The following is an 18,029-nucleotide window of genomic DNA, read 5'->3' on the forward strand; positions in this document are numbered from 1 at the left end:
GCAACACATTTATTTTTACCACAGAGCCTGATGCAATACTGAAAGCTTTTCAGATACTGAGTGATTCATTGTCTGTATTAGGTTCTAAAATGATAAGGAATGTATGTAGTTTCCATTTTGGGTGAAACAAAAATGAAAGATTTTACCATGAAAAGAAGTTTGAGTGTCCAAGAGAAAAAGCAGTAGTCTTAATTTTGGAATGATTATACTCATTCAGTGATTTCAAATAAAGAAGTTAAATTTTACCATGTTTTCTGTTTTTATCCTGCTATTGTCAAATTAATAATAATTTCATGTGTGGTGGAATTTATGTGATAATAAGTTTATAATCATATTCTTAAATATCATAACCTTTGAAATAAGATTTCCTGGTGTTGCTTATACCTTAATTATTTTTGTTTCTGACCTTAATATTTTTTTTTAAAGGGTGAAACCACTTCACTATATCTCTTGGCTGGTTGGACATGAAGGCAAAGGCAGCATTCTTTCTTACCTTAGAAAAAAGCAAGTATTTAATTAATAAGTATTTTTAGTATACCAATGTCTGAAAAATAATAGTAAACATTCTATAACCCATTCTTTTGACTTTATTTGCCAGAAAGCCTAGCATCAAATCTAATGCTTAATTATAGTCACTTAATACCTAGGTTATGTTAATAGTCCTATTATATTTATTTCCTTGGGAGCCACCTTTTAGCCCTTGTTGGAAGTAGTACACAAAATTTAAAAAAATCATAAAAAAATAGATTCCAGAGTTACATAGAAGGTTAGCTCTAATCAGGAATTTAGATTTGAATAGTAAAGAAGTCGGTTATTTAAATGCTATGGATCTCCAGACTGTCCTAACCCAAAAGGTGGACTTTAAAACTACATTGGGCAGAGAAAGCATAACAAATAGTGGGACTATAAACATTCTGTGCAGCTGTGTTAGCAGAATGTTTCCTAATACATTTAAGCATTTGCTTAAGTTGCCTAGCCAAATCACAGAAATCTAGCTTTAAATCAGGACCAATAATTAAAGTACGTCCTTGTTTGATTTTTCTGTAGAGTAATTCAAGAATGGAAAGGAAGATGAGAATTATAAATAAGTACTTTAAAGTACTGATAGGACCAGAACATTCAAAGAAAGCTAAAAGGCCAGGGTTATTACAAAAGAATAATGATAATAGTTACATATATGACTTACATAATAAATGCAAAATGCTTTGAGATGTACTCAATCTCTCTACATTACTGAACTTTTTTAGAATTTCACATTCTTCATTCTGGCTTCCTCCTTTCTTACTTTAGGTTTTCAGGATTATTCTAGTCAGGAAAAGATATAGTTTCACTGCTTCTTTCTTAAACAACCTGTAGAGGTTAGCTGATAGTGTCAAAGGGCTCACTTGACATCCTAAGGAGAGATGTATCTGAAGTGTTTAAGCTGCTTCTGGGAGACGGGTTCGAGAGGGATGAGTGAAATGCCTCCCAGCAACCATAATTTTAATATTTTGTACTGTTCTCTTCAACAATAATAACTATGTCTTCATAAACCTGTTTTACTATGTTGTAATATATATATTTGTTTCCATTAAACAAATAAATATGGCTGTTATTTCCTTCTGGTGATTCTTGCATGCAGTGCAATTGTTTGGGATGCCTTGTACTTTAGAAATTTGTAGTTTTAAACTTACCTTTGGAAAGTACATTTGCCTCAAAGACTGAGCTTCCCAAATTTTATATAGAAAGCCTACCTATTTTGTTAATTTGAAGTATTTGTAGGCTATCAATCCCAAGATATTGATTGGATTCATTTTTTCCTAACAATAGGTGCTGGGCTCTTGCACTATTTGGTGGAAATGGTGAGACAGGATTTGAGCAAAATTCTACTTACTCAGTGTTCAGCATTTCTATTACATTGACTGATGAGGGTTATGAACATTTCTATGAGGTAAATAATTAAAATGGAATTAAAAAAATATAGATATTACTTTATGCAAAAGCATAATCAGATATTTTGTTTTCAGGTTGCTCATACTGTCTTCCAGTATTTGAAAATGCTGCAGAAGCTAGGCCCAGAAAAAAGGTAATATATAGATACTAGAATTAGGCTAGGAATCAATCCTAGTGTGTTTTAGCATTCAGACTGACAAATAGACATGCTTTAGTCCTACCAAGATAGTTTTTTAGGCATTTCCTGCCTAAGTTCCTTCACTGGCTCCATATCCTGCTTCTTCTACCTGTGAATATTACATGAGAACACGAAACGTTAAGGGTTTACGTTTATGTGGCCAGTCTGTTTTTTCTCTTTTCTTGCTGAGGATTCGAATGAGAAATGTAAATATATCTTCTACTTATAATTTTCTTCTTTCACAGAATTTTTGAAGAGATTCAGAAAATTGAGGATAATGAATTTCATTACCAAGAACAGGTACTGGAAGTTAAATTCTTTTTGAATGTTTTCTGTGATCAAGTTGAAACTCGTGTGGACATTATTCCTCTTTTTGGAAGTGTCACTGGAGTTTTAATTCTGCCACTCTGTGTCATGTGAGTCCCAAGATGCCCTTGAGGTTATCTGAAAATTAACTTTTGTGTTTCTGAGTTATGTGTATTGTGTAACAGTGAGAGGTGGGCAGATTCACATAGATCATATTGTGCAACAATCATTTTATATATGTACTCATCCATCTGTTTATCCTTTTGATAAACAGAGAGAGCTTGCTATGGTACTTGATATTTGGGAAATTCTAATATTATGAAGACATGAAGAAATTCTGTAGGATAATCTCTAGTAATTACCATATGTACTATTAGAAATGGCATGCTTTAGGATTTCAGGGCAAGGAGAGCATCTGCCTTGATTGGAATAGAATCAGGGAAGGCTCCATGGATGTGGTAAATTTGAATTGAGTTCAGCATTAAAAAATGGATAAAGTTTGGATACATTGTAAGCAACAAGGAAAACATTAAGTAAGGAACTCTGGAATATTGCGAAAAAGTAAATGATCCTGGGTATCTGTAGGATAGGGTATTTGAAAGGAAGGTATTATATAAGGCTGAAAGGTAAGGAGTTTAAAACAGGATTTCTCTAAAACCCTTTTGTGTATTGGATCCTTTTGGAAATCTGTTGAATCCTGTGGACCTCTCCTTAGAATAATATTTCATCCCTTCAAATTTTTAATCTCTTAGAAAAATTGTCATTGGTTACTGGTTTATCTCTCATCTAGGTTCACCAGTTGTGAATAGTTTTCTATATTTTCTTCTGTCTCTTTTCCTTATATATGTATGTGTGTATGTGTATCTTTTTTCCCAAAACATTTGAGATTTAATTACAGATACCATGGTACTTCACATCTAAATTTTTTTTATTTTAGCATGTATCTGCTACACAAATGTATTCTCTTGCATAACCTCACTAATATTGTCATAGTTGGGAAATCACATTGAAACAATATTGTTGAATATTATACAATTCATAAAATATTGTATTTAAGTGCATAAAATAAAATACAGCAGTTTACAAACGACTGTTGAAGTATAAAGTACTTAAAACGGTAAAAAAAAATAGTAATGTGTCTCTTTCTTGACATATTAAATAACAAGGTCTAGCAGTAGGTCTAACAATTATTTCAGTTTTAAGTAGCAGTGTGAGATATCTACAACTATATTGTGATTTTTTTATTGGTTCATCATAGATGCTGCTAATACAACTGTGACCTGTTGCCTATATTCATAATAGAATAAAAATGCTAATTTAGAGGTTAGTGAAGATAAATATGTAATTTCTTCCCAAATTTGTGCACGTACATGCCCCTGAATTTGTCCACTGTTCTATCTTGTGGGAGATGTCTGTGGACCCTGGATTAAAAGCCTCTGATTTAGAACTGCTTCACAGAGCATTTTGAAGCTGCCTTTTTGGATCATCACCAGAGACAATTCTCGGAATATTTACTATAAGTAAAGAAGATTTAGGTATATGTGACAAGGTCACAAAAACTGTAAGCGTCCCGTTGCTGTTGATTCCTGTGTAACCTGCTCTTTGCACTTGAATCATTGAAATCGAAATAGAAATCTTATTCTAAGGGCACCTGGGTGGCTCAGTTAGTTAAGTGTCTGATTCTTGATTTTGGTTCAGGTCATGATCTCATGATCATGAGATTGAGGCCTGTGTCCCAGCGTGGAGCCTGCTTATGATTTTTTCTCTGCCCCTCCTCCACTTGTGCTTACACACGTGCGTGCATGCTCTCAAAAAAACAAAACAAAACAAAACAACAACCACCACCACCAAGAACCAAAAAACCAAAAAGAAAATCTTATTCTATGAAATCAGAAAGGCTGCTATGACACATATATTGGCCATTAGAGTGTTCTATAAACACTCTTCCCTATAAGTGGACTGATATGCATAGAACTCCACAAGACCTGCCTCCTACCTTACCAGGAGTGATTTTGTGCAGTGTCCTTATCAGCTGTGGTGGCAACATGTGGGTCAGAACTATGGCAGGGAAGGAGTGGGATCAAGAATTGTGGAATACAACCATATGTGATACCCACATTCCTTTTTTGAGGATCGGCTTTTTAGCATTGGTTGAGTGAGTGACACTTTTGTTCTGTCCCTCCAGTTTCTTCTTAGCAAAACATTTCGGATATCTTTTACTGAAATCTCCCCATTTTTTAGCTCTTTTTTTTTTTTTTTTACCTTTAACAATATTCATGAATACTTGTCTTGATTTTATTTTATTTATTTATTTTTTTTTTAATTTTTCAACGTTTATTTATTTTTGGGACAGAGAGAGACAGAGCATGAACGGGGGAGGGGCAGAGAGAGAGGGAGACACAGAATCGGAAACAGGCTCCAGGCTCTGAGCCATCAGCCCAGAGCCTGACGCGGGGCTCGAACTCACGGACTGCGAGATCGTGACCTGGCTGAAGTCGGACGCTTAACCGACTGCGCCACCCAGGCGCCCCTTGTCTTGATTTTAAAACATGTGCCCAAGACATCTTAATTTTAAACCTAATCAGTGAAAAGTGAGAACAAATCAGAAAGGTCTATATCTCTGTGTGAACTGCTAACTCAAGTTAATTATTTTAATTATTTTTAAGGCTTTTATAAATTTTTTTTTAACAAAGTTGGAATGCCTCCTCTTTAGACTTTCTGATTTTCATCAATAAAGGCAAATAGGAATTCCCTTTCCAAGCTATTCACATCAGTCTTATTTAATTAAGAAATCTAAAAAATTATTTTCCATAGGAACTTGAACTCCATATATCTTATAAATCAATAATTTGAATTAGAAAAAGCTGCTTAAGTTCTTTTCTGCAGGCAGAAAAACAGCAATAATGTAACAATAATGGAAGGCAGTAAGAAGTAGATAAAAAAATTAGAGGACAGACAATAACAAGTGTTGGAGAAGAAGTAGAGAAATTAGAACCCTCATATATTGCTGGTAGGATTGTAAAATGGTGCAGCTGCTTTGGGAAACAGCTTAGCCTTTCCTTAAAAAGTTACATAGAGTTACCATATAAGCTGTACCATCAGTTCTATTCCTAGGTATATACAAGAGAATAGAAAAACTGTCCACACAAATGCTTGTACACAAGTGTTTATAGTAGCAATATTCATTATAGGCCCAAAGTGGAAACACGCAAATGCCCATCAACAAATGAATGGTTAAACAAAATGTAGAATATGCATACTGTGGAATGTTAGCTGTGAGAAGGAATGAGGTACTGATTCATGCTACAACATGGATGAACCTTGAAAACATGCTAAATGAAAGAAGCCAGTCACCGCAGGTTGCATATTAATATGATTCCATTTATATGAAGTTTCCAGAATAGGTAAATTCATAGAAATACAACACAGATTGATGGTTGCCAGTGGCTAGGGGGAGTAGGTAGCAGGGAGTGACTGCTTAGCGGTTATGGGAGTTTCATTTTGGGGTGATGAAAATATTCTCGAACTAAATAGTGGTGATGGTTGTACAGTTTTGTAAATATACTAAAAACCACTGAATTGTACGCTTTATTTTAAATTTTATTTCATTTTTAATTGTGCACTTTAGAAGTGTGAATTTTATGGTATGTGGATTAATATCTTTAAAAAATTAGAGGATAGCATTTAAGTATTTTTCTTAATACCTGCTCCATTGCTTTGGTACTGGAGATCTGCTTTTAGCCAAGGCCCTTAGTGTTTTTTTATTGGAAATATTTTGAATCATTCAATTTTGTTGCATACTGACCATTTACTTACTTTATAACTAAGTGGCTAGTGAGAATAACTTATTTTTAAAAAGTAGAAGAGAGTAGGAGGAATCGTTTTAAATAATAATAGCACCTTAGTGACTAGTCAACTTGATTCAGGAATGTTTCCTGAAGTGGGGCAAAAAACAAAAACAAAACCTAACAGTGTTTCCTTACTTTCTTCCTATTCTATTTTTATGTGATAATATAGTAGATAATATATACCTATGGTCTCTAGTTTGATGTATGCATGCATTAGTTCTTCTCCATAAATGCAGTAACCTTCACTTCTCCTGTGTCTTCCATTAGATGAGAGAACAACCCATTCTGTCTAGGAAAGGACTGGATAGTGTGGTATTTTAGAAAGCGTGTTTGCTGCTACATTAGGAGCCCTGAGTTCTAGTGTCTACTCTGCCTGATGCTTAATGTGTGACTTTGGGCAAGTCATCCAATCAGTCTGGGTGTATTTCCTTATAAAATGTGGGAATGGAACCACTTGGTGTCTGAAGGACTTGTCAGTTTTAAGATTCTGTGCCTCTGGGTGCTCAATAAGTACTTGAATTGATTGCTTTCCTCTGAAAAAGTATTTCCATTTCATAGGTTAGAGAACTTGTGGTCACTCTTTCATTTTTAAATTGAGGTAATATACTGATTAATATAATTTCTTATATCAAGACTTTAATGACACATTTTGATTTCTACGTTGATCTGATTCATGTTTACAGATAATTTTCAAGTGATAGTGCTGTAGTGATACATGATGAAGACCCTGTCTTTATGGGCATCATCAGTCATATGGGGTACTTGACATATAAATAAGCATTTACAATTCAGTGTTGTAATTATTCTCACAAAGAGGTCATGACATGATTAGAGCCTTGTGTGTTGTTGGGCTCAGGTTGGGGATTGGAGGGGTGTCAGATTAAACTCCTGAAGATGGTAACTCTGGCTAAATTTTCTTAGAATTCAGAGCATCAAATTCTTTTTCTTTCTTTCTTTCTTTCTTTCTTTCTTTCTTTCTTTCTTTCTTTCTTTCTTTCTCTCTGTCTCTCTCTCTTTCTTTCTCTCTCTCTCTTTCTTTCTCTCTCCCTCTCTCCCTCTCCCTCTCCCTCTCCCTCTCCCTCTCCCTCTCCCTCTCCCTCCCCCCCCACAATGGGGAGCTCAAGTGAGCATCAGATGCTTAAGCTAAAATTGTATCTGGTTATTTCTGTTCAGAAGCTCTTGGTTTCATTGTTCATAAAAAGAGAAAAAGTATATTTTGTGGTAAATTAAGGATAATGGAAGTTTCTGGTGTGAAATAATTATATCTCTTTACAGACAGATCCAGTTGAGTATGTGGAAAATATGTGTGAAAACATGCAGCTGTATCCGCTACAGGACTTCCTCACTGGAGATCAGCTTCTTTTTGAATACAAGCCAGAAGTAAGGACGTTTCATTTCTGAGAGTTACTTTTAGACAGAGAGAAGGGGGAGAAGTGCAGACATGACTTAGGAACTGTGAGAATGTAGAAAACTTGGTTAAATATGTCAGATTTTTTGTTTGTTTAAATGGAAGAAATAACAGTATTTTTTTTTTTGGCAGTTTTTCATGATTGTTATATATGATTATGTTTTAATATGAGGAGAAAACCAAGTCCGTTTCTTAGGTACTATTATTCTCACTGTTTTTCAAGTGTTGAAACATCTACTAAAACAATTAAAGTGATTCCTAAGAATTACATGCTTTGGTTATTAAGCTTACTTAGGGAGATGTTTTGCTCACCTTTTTGGTAACCTTACTTAGAGAGTTGTTTTTGCTTACCTTATCTAACTCAGATACTCTGGGCAATTAAATTTAACCATTTTGAAAATGTTTCTGAGAAATACAAGATTCCCTGGGGCGCTAGGTGGCCCAGTCAGTTAAGCAGCTGACTCTTGATTTTGGCTCAAGTCATGATCTCACAGTTTGTGAGATCAAGCCCCACTGACAGCATGGAGCCTGCTTGGGATTCTCTCTCCCTCTTTCTCTGACCCTCTACCCCGCTTGCTCTCTCTCAAAATAAATAAACATTAAAAAAAAAAAGAAATAAAAGATTCCCTGAATTTGAAACATGTGACTTAGAGATAATTATTATATACAAATAAATAGTTGGTTTGGGTCTTTCCTCCTTTACTCGTTGGGGTGAAGTCATTTTGCTCCATATGGGATAGCAGTTCTCAGTTGGCTGATTTTGCCCCCAGGGTATATTTGTCAATGTCTGGAGACATTTCAGTTGTCATAACTGTGGGATGCTCTTGGCATCTAGTGGGTTAGAGGCCAGAAATGGCAGCTAAACATCTTATAGTGCAAAAGACAGCACCCCACAATAAAGTATTATTTGGTCCAAGATGTTAATAATGCTGAGATTGAGAAATCTTGATTAGGGTATTCCAAAACTACTAATTTTAAAGATAACAGAAAGGTGGGGGACCTGGGTGGTTCAGTCAGTTAAGTGTCTGACTTAAGCTCAGGTCATGATCTCATGGTTTGTGAGTTTGAGCTCCACATCAGGCTCTGTGCTGACAGTTCAGAGCCTGGAGCCTGCTTGGGATTGTGTGTTTCCCTCTCTCTTTGCCCCTCCCCTACTCATTCTCTCTCTCTCTTTCTCTCTCTCTCTCTCTCTCTCTTTCTCAAAAATAAACATACATTAAAAAAAAAAAAAAGATAATGGAAAGGTAAAGGAAGAGGCAGTGATAATATTCTTGTTATCTCCTGGGAATATTGTGTCCAGGGGCCCAAGTAGTTTATTCTGAACCTCCATTTGTTGTGTTTCTCAAAGAAATGGTATTTAAATGCTAGTCAGGGTTTCAAACTTTACCCACAAAATCTTTTGTTTATTCCTGTCATAGCTGAAGGATTATTGAAGGAGGCCCTGCAATGGTATCATGTTACTGATTCTTGGGGATGAAGGTAGTATAATACCTAGGGGTTAAGAGCATAGTCTTTGGAATCATGTACGAACTTGTTTAGAACTCCACCTTTGCCACTTCTAGATGTGTTGTTCTGTGCAGATTATGTAATCTTTAACCTGAACAAATTACTTAATTTTTAATAGGAACCTGAGTATTATTTTTTATAAAATGGGTATGCCTTAGAGTTGTTTTTAGGATTAAATGAAATAATGTATATTAAACACTACCTGGTACATAGTAAAACTTAATAAATGAGAGCTGTTTCTACTGTTAGCACTATTATTACGTAGGATTTGAGATGGGCACTGTTTATAGCTTATCAAGAAACATTTGAAACAATAGACTAACAAAGTTTTATAAATTACGGTGTTCATGACGATAATTTCATGAGCATTAAGATGCTAGGATCTTGGGGATGCCTACCATAACGTGATTTTGCCTTTTTAACAGAGATGTATTAGGTTAAAGTTATTATTGTGTATGTGTGTGTGTCTCTCTACCTTCCCCTGATTAGGTCATTGCTGAAGCTCTTAATCAGCTACTGCCACAAAAAGCAAATCTTGTTCTACTGTCTGGTGCTAATGAGGGAAAATGTGACCTCAAGGAGAAATGGTTTGGGACTCAGTATAGTATGGAAGGTAAAATATTTTAATAATAGTCCCACATTTATCTAACTCAACTGAGAATTTTTATTCCTTAATATTTCATCTGATGGTTCCTATGGGAAAAAAGTATATCCTTTTTTTAGGAGTTGACTTTGAAATGAAAATTATACTGCTTAACAGAAAATTATTTTCTGCTGTGTTTTATAGCTATTTATTAACTAGTAAAAAAAAAATCCTGTTCTCTGGATAGTTTGGGGAAGGGTTTTTTGATTGTTGTAGCAAAGTACTTCTGAAACTTCAGTGTACATATAGTATCACCTAGAAATCTTATTAAAATACAGATTCTTATTTGCTAGCTCTGGAGTAGTGCCTGAGATTCTGCATTTCTAACAAGCTCCCAGGTGATACCAGTGCTGCTAAGACTACACTTTGGTAAATAGCTAGAATGCCTGGATATATTATAGTTTTCCTAAGAAAAGAGAATCGATTTGTGAAGGCTGGTTGTTAACTGGTTTGTCATTAAGAGAATTCTCAACATTGCTTGTTTATTGGATCAGTTTGTTTTTCATCTCCACAGATGTTGAAAACTCGTGGGCTGACCTATGGAAGTCTAATTTCGAATTAAATCCAGATCTTCATCTTCCAGCTGAAAACAAGTACATAGGTCAGTGAAATAGCAATAATTATACATAATTCATTTATGTAGTAATAAAACAAAACAAATAGCATCTATATAGTACATTTCCAAAGTATCATTTGAATTCATATTTCAGCTTCCCAGTGTAACACTCTGAGATAGGGATTACTGTTTTCTTACTTTTTTGAATGAGAAAACCTGAGGCTTAAAAAAGGAAAGTAACATGTCCCAGACTATTCAGTTGGTAAATGGAGGAAACAGGACTTAAATGTAGATCTTGGGACTCTGAAGCTTTTGCTTTTTTTTGTATGTCATAGCTGATCCTTCCCTATCATCTCTGTAGGAATTGCCGTGCTAGTGTTTTTCAAACTACAAGGTTTGTGAAATCAGTGTAATGGGTTGTGAGTTCTGTGTAATGAGTTATGAAAGCATTAAAAAAATTAATTAGGATGGAAAATAGCAAAATGTTTAATTTCATAAAGTATTATTTCAAGAACTTTTATTCTGTGTAGGTATATATGTTTGTATCTGTGCCTGTGTACTAGCTTGCAGTGGGAAACATTCTAACTATGAGAAAGCTACCTAAGTCAAAGGTTACAGTTGTATATAACTAATTTATTCAGAATTTTCCCCAGCAATTCCACTCCTAGGAATATACCCAAAAGAATTGAAAATGGGTACTCAAACAAATACATGTACATGCATGTTCATAGCAGCATTATTCACAGTAGTCAAAAGTGGAAATAGCTCATATGTCCATCAGTGAATGAATGGATAAACAAATTGTGGTAAGTATATACAAAGGAGTAATAGTCATAAAAAGAAATGAGGTATATACATGCTACAATGTGGATGAACCTTAAAAACATGCTAAAGAAGCCAGACACAGGAGGTTATAGGTTGTATGATTCCATTTATGATATATCCAGGATATATATATATCCATAGATGAAACACAAATTGATGGTTGCCAGTGGCTGGGGGAAGTGGATAATAAGGAGTGACTGTAATGGGTTTAAAGATTTTCTTTTAGGGTGATGAAAATGTTTTGAAACTGGATAGAAGTGGTGGTTGCACAACATTGTGCATGTACTAAATACCCCTGAATTGTTCACTTTAAAATGCTTAATTTTGTTATGTGAGTCTAACCTCAATTAGGAAAAAAAGCCTTTTAAAAAAGTCTCACATATTTTAGACCATTCATTTCCACATCTTGAACTTTAAGTATCTAAACAACCCAATTCTTCTTAATAAATATAACCAGTAGTTTTTTCTGTTCTATAGTTTTCTCTTAAGTAGCTATGTCTCACCTACATATTGATGAAAGAATTTAGGTTTTCATTAACTGAGAGGACAAGTTTGACTTTCACTTTTTTGTTACCTTTCAGAAGTCTGTAAGATTGGTAAAAGACATTCAAGAATGGATTCATTTATAAATTGGTTTATACAACCATCCTGACTAAAGGTCCCTCTTACAGTTAACATTGTCTTTGAGAAAGGGAATGAAGCAGAATGCAGAGAGATCAGAATTGACCCTTAGGAAATTACAAATCTTCAGAGTTCATTTAGTTTAAGACCAAGAGAATTTTCTATTCTGTATTGTTTTACTAATTTATTGTTCTCTAGCATCTTAATTTGGCTTATTTTTGCCACAAAAGTTACCTAGACTTCAGAACTGAAGATTGTTGGGAATCTTGCTGAAATACCTGAATTAATGATTACTCTTTTCTGTTGTTAGCCACGGACTTCATGTTGAAGGCTTTTGATTGCCCTGAGACAGAATACCCTGTTAAAATTGTGAATACTCTACAAGGTTGCCTGTGGTATAAGAAAGACAACAAATTCAAAATTCCCAAAGGTAAAATGTTTCCCTCTCTAATTGGAGTGAAATAAGTATATCAACTCTTTCTCTACTTGGTAGCAACCTTATTTCCCTTTCTCCTTTCTCCTTTCTCTTCATTTGAAGATGTTTTCTAGGCTTATCTATCAGATTCATACTGTGCTCCAGTGCTGTCACAGAAACCCTTGTATACCTTACAGATTCTAGGAAATAAGTAAAGATTCAAGGCTAAAATGAAATTGTTTTCAAATATTTTTTCTTCTGGTTAAATGAAAGCAGAGCCAGGTGTTTGGCCATCTTAGGGAATGGTGGTATGTTTTAAACTTTATTTTTAACAAGAGGATAAAAGTATGCTGAAGGAAATTATTCTGAGACACAATAGATAGCCTTTTCCAACATTACAAATGTGAAATATTCTCCCTCTCTCTCCCTCTATCATTTTGCTTTTCATCATAAAGGAATCATGGTATACAGAAATAGACTCCAAAGTTCTAGTCTTTAATGTGTTAACCCAAACTGTTGCATTTTTATTTTCTGTTCTTGTGAATAGCATAGGAATTTACGGAAGCAACTTAGAATCAAAAAGGCTGAGGGCTCTTCATTGCTATTTAACCCATATTCCTAACCTCAAGACAACTGTAACGTAGCTCTGAGGGATTTTTTAGATTACTGGGAGGGTGTTTTTTGAATAGCTTATTAGTGTTTCTTTAGAAAGTCTCTGCTATAGCTCTCTCTGAACATTGGGATTGTTCCGTTGTTTTTGACATGTATACCTCTGTAAACATTTTCTCTGACCAAAGCTATTAATAAAGATGACTATTCCTAGGCTTCTTTGTGTATCTGTCTATATACTTGTGCTTCCCATAGACTGAAGTGTGCCTTATGAACACTGTTTAGACTGGTAAATATAACTTTTTAAAGACATTTCAGGATAAAAATGTAATGCGGATTTAAGGGCTAGTAGCTTATTTCAGAATTTTTAGAGGTACTTGGGTGGCTCAGTCGGTTAAGCGTCCAACTGTTGACTTTGGCTCAGGTCATGATTTCATGATTTGTAAGTTGGAGCCCTACATCACGCGCTGACAGTGCAGAGCCTGCCTGGGATTCTGTCTCTCCCTCTCTCTCTATGCCCCTTCCCCTTGGCTCTTTATCTCTCTCAAACTAAATAAAAATAAACTTAAAAAAAAAAAAGAATTTTTAGAAAATATGTTAGGGTCAAATAGCAGGTGTATAAAATATTTGAGGCCTCTGGCCTGTAATTTCTTACCTGTTTGTTTTTTTTTTTTTTTTTCTTTTAGCATATATACGCTTCCATCTGATTTCACCTTTGATACAGAAGTCTGCAGCAAAGTAAGCAGGTGTCCTCTTTTCTGGAAAATATATTTCTTATGGAAAAACTATTTGGTTTGTTTTGTTCTGAATCATTCTGTTATTTTCTCTGTGAGTACTGAGTTATGCTGCTGATTTGTGTATTTTTTCTGTACCCAAAACAAATTATTTGTATTGATACTGAGCATTAAAATGGAATTGTGGCCGTTCCATCTCCATCCATTTATAAAACATGCTGATGGTATAGGCTAATCATAGGATTACTGGACTGAGAAAGTTCCTTAAAGATGCGTTTGGATTAGCTTCTAGTTTGTAATGAGAATGAATGGATCTGTTTGATCCTATATTTAGAAACTGGCAAGGAATCTGATTATACTTTGTTCTTAGCAAATAATTTAAATATTTATACAGATACCTGCACTGTGGGAGGTCAGAGCCTAAAATGTCCCTGAAACATAGGAGGTGCTCAGGAAATGTTACTGTACTTCTTTCCTTTGCTACTTAAACTGTAAAATCTGGGGAGCCTGGGTGGCTCAGTTGGTTAAGCATCGACTTTAGCTCCGGTCATGATCTCACAGTTCATGAATTCGAGCCCCATGTCAGGCTCTGTGCTGACAGCTCAGAGCCTGGAGCTTGCTTCAGATTCTGTGTCTCCCTCTCTCTCTCTGCCCTTCCCCTGCTCATGCTCTGTCTCTCAGCAATAAATAAATGTTAAAAAAGATATTAATAATAAAAATAAATAAATTGTAAAATCTAACCTTAAAATGATAAGCAGCACTAACATTTATTAATACCACATAAAAAATGTATTAATCTCCCCCTTCACTCAGATTTTTAATTTGTCAGTCAGAAAACCTAGGCTGTGGGGATGGCCAGAGCCTTTGGGCCAATTGCCTTGTATGCCTTTTACACTTACCCCGTTTTTCAGTATAAATATTAACATTTTCTATGTGTATATAACATGAAAAAGATTGGGAAGCACTGCTAAAGGTAGGTGTCTGTAATGTCCCTGTAAAATTGAATCCTAGGTAAACTCTAACTCAGTACACAGTTTTACATTCTGGAGTAGTGGAATTAACATCTTGCTAAAAGTGACGTTTCCTGTTGTTAAATCAAAGTACATTTATTTGTGTTTATTTCTTGCTAATTAATAGTGCTATTTGTATTTTATATTCTCAGTGTGGTTCTCTTTGATATCTTTGTCAATATCCTTACCCATAACCTTGCGGAACCAGCTTATGAAGCAGATGTGGCACAGCTAGAGTATAAGTTGGTAGCTGGAGAACATGGTTTAATTATTCGAGTGAAAGGATTCAACCACAAACTACCTGTAAGTACACATGTTCTGTTTTCCTCATAGAGAGCTTGAAATTTTATGTTTGTTGCCCCTAAAGCACAAAGTATAGAGGTTTATGCATGCGTTGCTATACATAGAACAAAATGTGGATTCTTGGCTGGTGACAGCTATTCTAACATAAGAGCAATATACGTTCATTAATTATTAGCAATGCATGCAGTACAGTCTATGCCTCAGGCTTGATTTCCCTTCCCTTTGCTGTCAGTTCCTCTGCAGCCAACACTGGCATTTTGGACTGGTATGAGCTTAATTTCATGCTCAGACAGTAATAACAAATTTAAAGCATGTGGCACATTACCTGACAGAGTAGAACTCAAATATTTGTATCTTTCCTTCTTCCTCTTTCACTCCATCCCTTTGTTTCAAGTATGTGTCTTATTTCCCTTCTAAGTTTTTGAGCCTTTTAGAAACAGGGTCTATGTATCTTGTGGTTAATTTATCTTTTGGTAAGGAATATGTTTCAGTGTTATTTGTCAAAAACTTCTTAAGCAGAAGAAGAAATAATATGGGATGCTAGCTAAGAGGGTTATGCCATTAAATACCAGCTAAAATAATATGTGTCCATCAACAAATTTTATATCTTGATTTCTTGTGTAGGACATATATTAAGATTTGCGGAACTAGGTTCATACAAGAGAAATTGTGGAGGAAAAGACCTGGCAGAAGTTAGACCTGTGCTAAGAGGCCTCTCTGTCATAGCCAAACCCAAGAGCAGACTATAGTTCTCTTCTTTGTACCCTTGTCCCTATTACTGTCCCAGAGAACAAAGATTGGTCTTAGGAGGAGATACTGTGGAATATTTAACCTTTATCAGCCTTCAAAGATCTAAGTGTAAGGTAGCTTAGAGCCAAACAGATTAAAGCCTAATAACATTGGTTGTCATTTAAGAGGTATGTTTTGAAATTACCTGGGGAGCTTTTAAAAAATATAAGCCATATTCTGTGCTGACAGTGTGGAGCCTGCTTGGGATTCTGTCTCTCTGCTCCTCTGCTGAGCGCACACATATGTGTGTGCTTTCTCTCTAAGTAAATAAATGTAAAAAAATATATATGTAAGGTATAGGCAAGTATTTGAGGCTCTTAATTTTATGAAGCTTACCTAGCCTTAATATTAAAACCTGGTATAGAATCTATCAATCTCTCTCTCTCTCTCTCTCTCTCTCTCTCTCTCAAAGTAGACACTAGTTTCACCTATATAATATAGACTCAGACATTTAAAAAATTAAATTAAATTAAAAATGTAACAAAAAGAATAATTCATGTGATCAAATGGGAAGAATGCAAAGGATTGGTTCAGTATTAAGTTGATGAACACAAATCATCATAACAGGTCAATTGAGAAACATTATATGATAAGTGCTAAAAAATCATCTGATAAATGTAAGTAGGCATTCTTAATAAGTAGGAATAGAGGGAAATTAAATACAGTAAAAACCTTCAGGGGCGCCCGGGTGGCTCAGTCACTTAAGCGTCTCAGTTCCGCTCGGGTCACGATGTCATGGTTTGTGGATTTGAGCCCCATGTCAGGCCCTGTGCTGACAGCTCAGTCTGGAGCCTGCTTCAGATTCTGTGTCTCCTTCTCTCCCTGCTCCTTTCCTACTCATACTCTGTCTCTCTCAAAAATAAAACATTAAAGAGAAATTTAAAACCTTCATTAAGAACAGTAACAGCAAATGTTACAGTAACTGATGAAATGCTGAACACTAAAATCAGGAACAAGCCAAGGAAGCACATGATCATCTCTATTATTCTGGCTACTACATTAAAATGGAAAAAAAAAATCCAGTTGGAAAAGAAAAAGTATACCCCTTTGCAGATGATATGATTGTATTCTTAGAAAACCTAAGAGTCTACTGAAGTTTAAAAAATAACATGATGTGGCTGGTCATGAGATCGGTATATGAAAATCAATAGCTCTTTTTCCTATAGTAGCAATAACCACATAGAAATGGATGGAAAAAGGACTCCGTTATATGATATTGAGAAAAATGGAATACCTAGGAATAAGGAAGAAAAGTACAGAATCTCTCTAAAGGAAACCAGAAATCTTACAGAATCATATAAATAAAAGACTTTAAATAAGAGAGACTCATTATGTTTCTGGATAGAATAGCTTTGATAGAAAGTTGTCATTACTTCCAAAATTAATATATATATGTAATGCCCTCTCAGTTAACGTCAAATTAGGGGCAATGGAGATGCTGAATAAAAAGTGATTTAAGTTTATTTGGATGAAAAAAAATGTTTAAGAATACCCATGAAAACTATTAAAAAAAAAAAAAAGTAATCATTGCTCCAAATTTCACAGTTATTGAGGATTTTAGCTCCTAAAGATCCTTGAGTCACGTACTTCTCTTATGTCCTCTACAAATGCCTATTACCATGCTGGGCCCCTGGTAAAAAACAATGGAAAAACCTTCCCCCCTCATCCCTGCCCCAAAACGTAGTGAATTTCATGCTTCTCTACTTAAAGTGCTTTTTTTCTTTTCTTTTTAGCTACTATTTCAGCTCATTATTGACTACTTAGCAGAATTCAGTTCCACACCAGCTGTTTTTACAATGATAACTGAGCAGTTGAAGAAGACCTACTTTAACATCCTCATCAAGCCTGAGACTCTGGCCAAGTGGGTATACATAGAATCAGCTTATATATATATATATATATATATATACATATATATATATATATATATATATGTGTGTGTGTGTGTGTACACACACACACACACACACACATATATATTATATAATATATAATTTAATGTTTATTTGTTTTTGAGAGTGACATAGCGCAAGCGGGGAGGGGCAGAAAGAGATGGAGACAGAATCTGAGGCAGGCTCCAGGTTCTGAGCTGTCAGCACAGAGCCCAATGCAGGGCTTGAACTCAATAAGCTGTGAGATCATGACCTGAGCTGAAGTCAGACGCTTAACCTACTAAGCCACCCAAGTGCCCCAGAATCAGCTTATATTTTGAAGGCCTGAAAGTATTTGCCTTCCTGAGGGGTTAGGTGTGGGGGATGAGCCTATAGTTTCAGTGCTATTTTTCAGACATACTAGAATTGGCTGTGGTTTAGGAAATCGTCCATTGGATTATAGGATTTCTGAACC

The 18,029-nt window shown here is 35.2% G+C and overlaps 1 protein-coding gene across 4 annotated transcripts in view; it reads left to right on the forward strand.

Moving 5' to 3' along the window:
* NRDC (nardilysin convertase) overlaps positions 1 to 18,029 on the forward strand; it is a 102,643-nt gene that overhangs the window by 74,648 nt on the left and 9,966 nt on the right. For all 4 annotated transcript variants that reach the window (XR_006962610.1, XM_047082433.1, XM_047082431.1 and 1 more), the window contains 11 exons: positions 427 to 504; positions 1,810 to 1,930; positions 2,007 to 2,065; positions 2,356 to 2,410; positions 7,540 to 7,644; positions 9,668 to 9,791; positions 10,336 to 10,422; positions 12,134 to 12,253; positions 13,534 to 13,585; positions 14,744 to 14,894; positions 17,417 to 17,544. Coding sequence is in view for 3 of the 4 variants with exons in the window: in XM_047082433.1 (XP_046938389.1) it covers positions 427 to 504; positions 1,810 to 1,930; positions 2,007 to 2,065; positions 2,356 to 2,410; positions 7,540 to 7,644; positions 9,668 to 9,791; positions 10,336 to 10,422; positions 12,134 to 12,253; positions 13,534 to 13,585; positions 14,744 to 14,894; positions 17,417 to 17,544 (1,080 nt within the window). In the remaining variant the exon portion in view is untranslated. The remainder of the gene's footprint in view (positions 1 to 426; positions 505 to 1,809; positions 1,931 to 2,006; positions 2,066 to 2,355; positions 2,411 to 7,539; positions 7,645 to 9,667; positions 9,792 to 10,335; positions 10,423 to 12,133; positions 12,254 to 13,533; positions 13,586 to 14,743; positions 14,895 to 17,416; positions 17,545 to 18,029) is intronic.

Source organism: Lynx rufus, unplaced genomic scaffold (assembly GCF_022079265.1).
Source record: "Lynx rufus isolate CCGP_SWC_20201006 ecotype Redwood Valley unplaced genomic scaffold, mLynRuf1.p SCAF_2, whole genome shotgun sequence".
In the NCBI taxonomy this organism is placed as follows: Eukaryota; Metazoa; Chordata; class Mammalia; order Carnivora; family Felidae; genus Lynx; species Lynx rufus.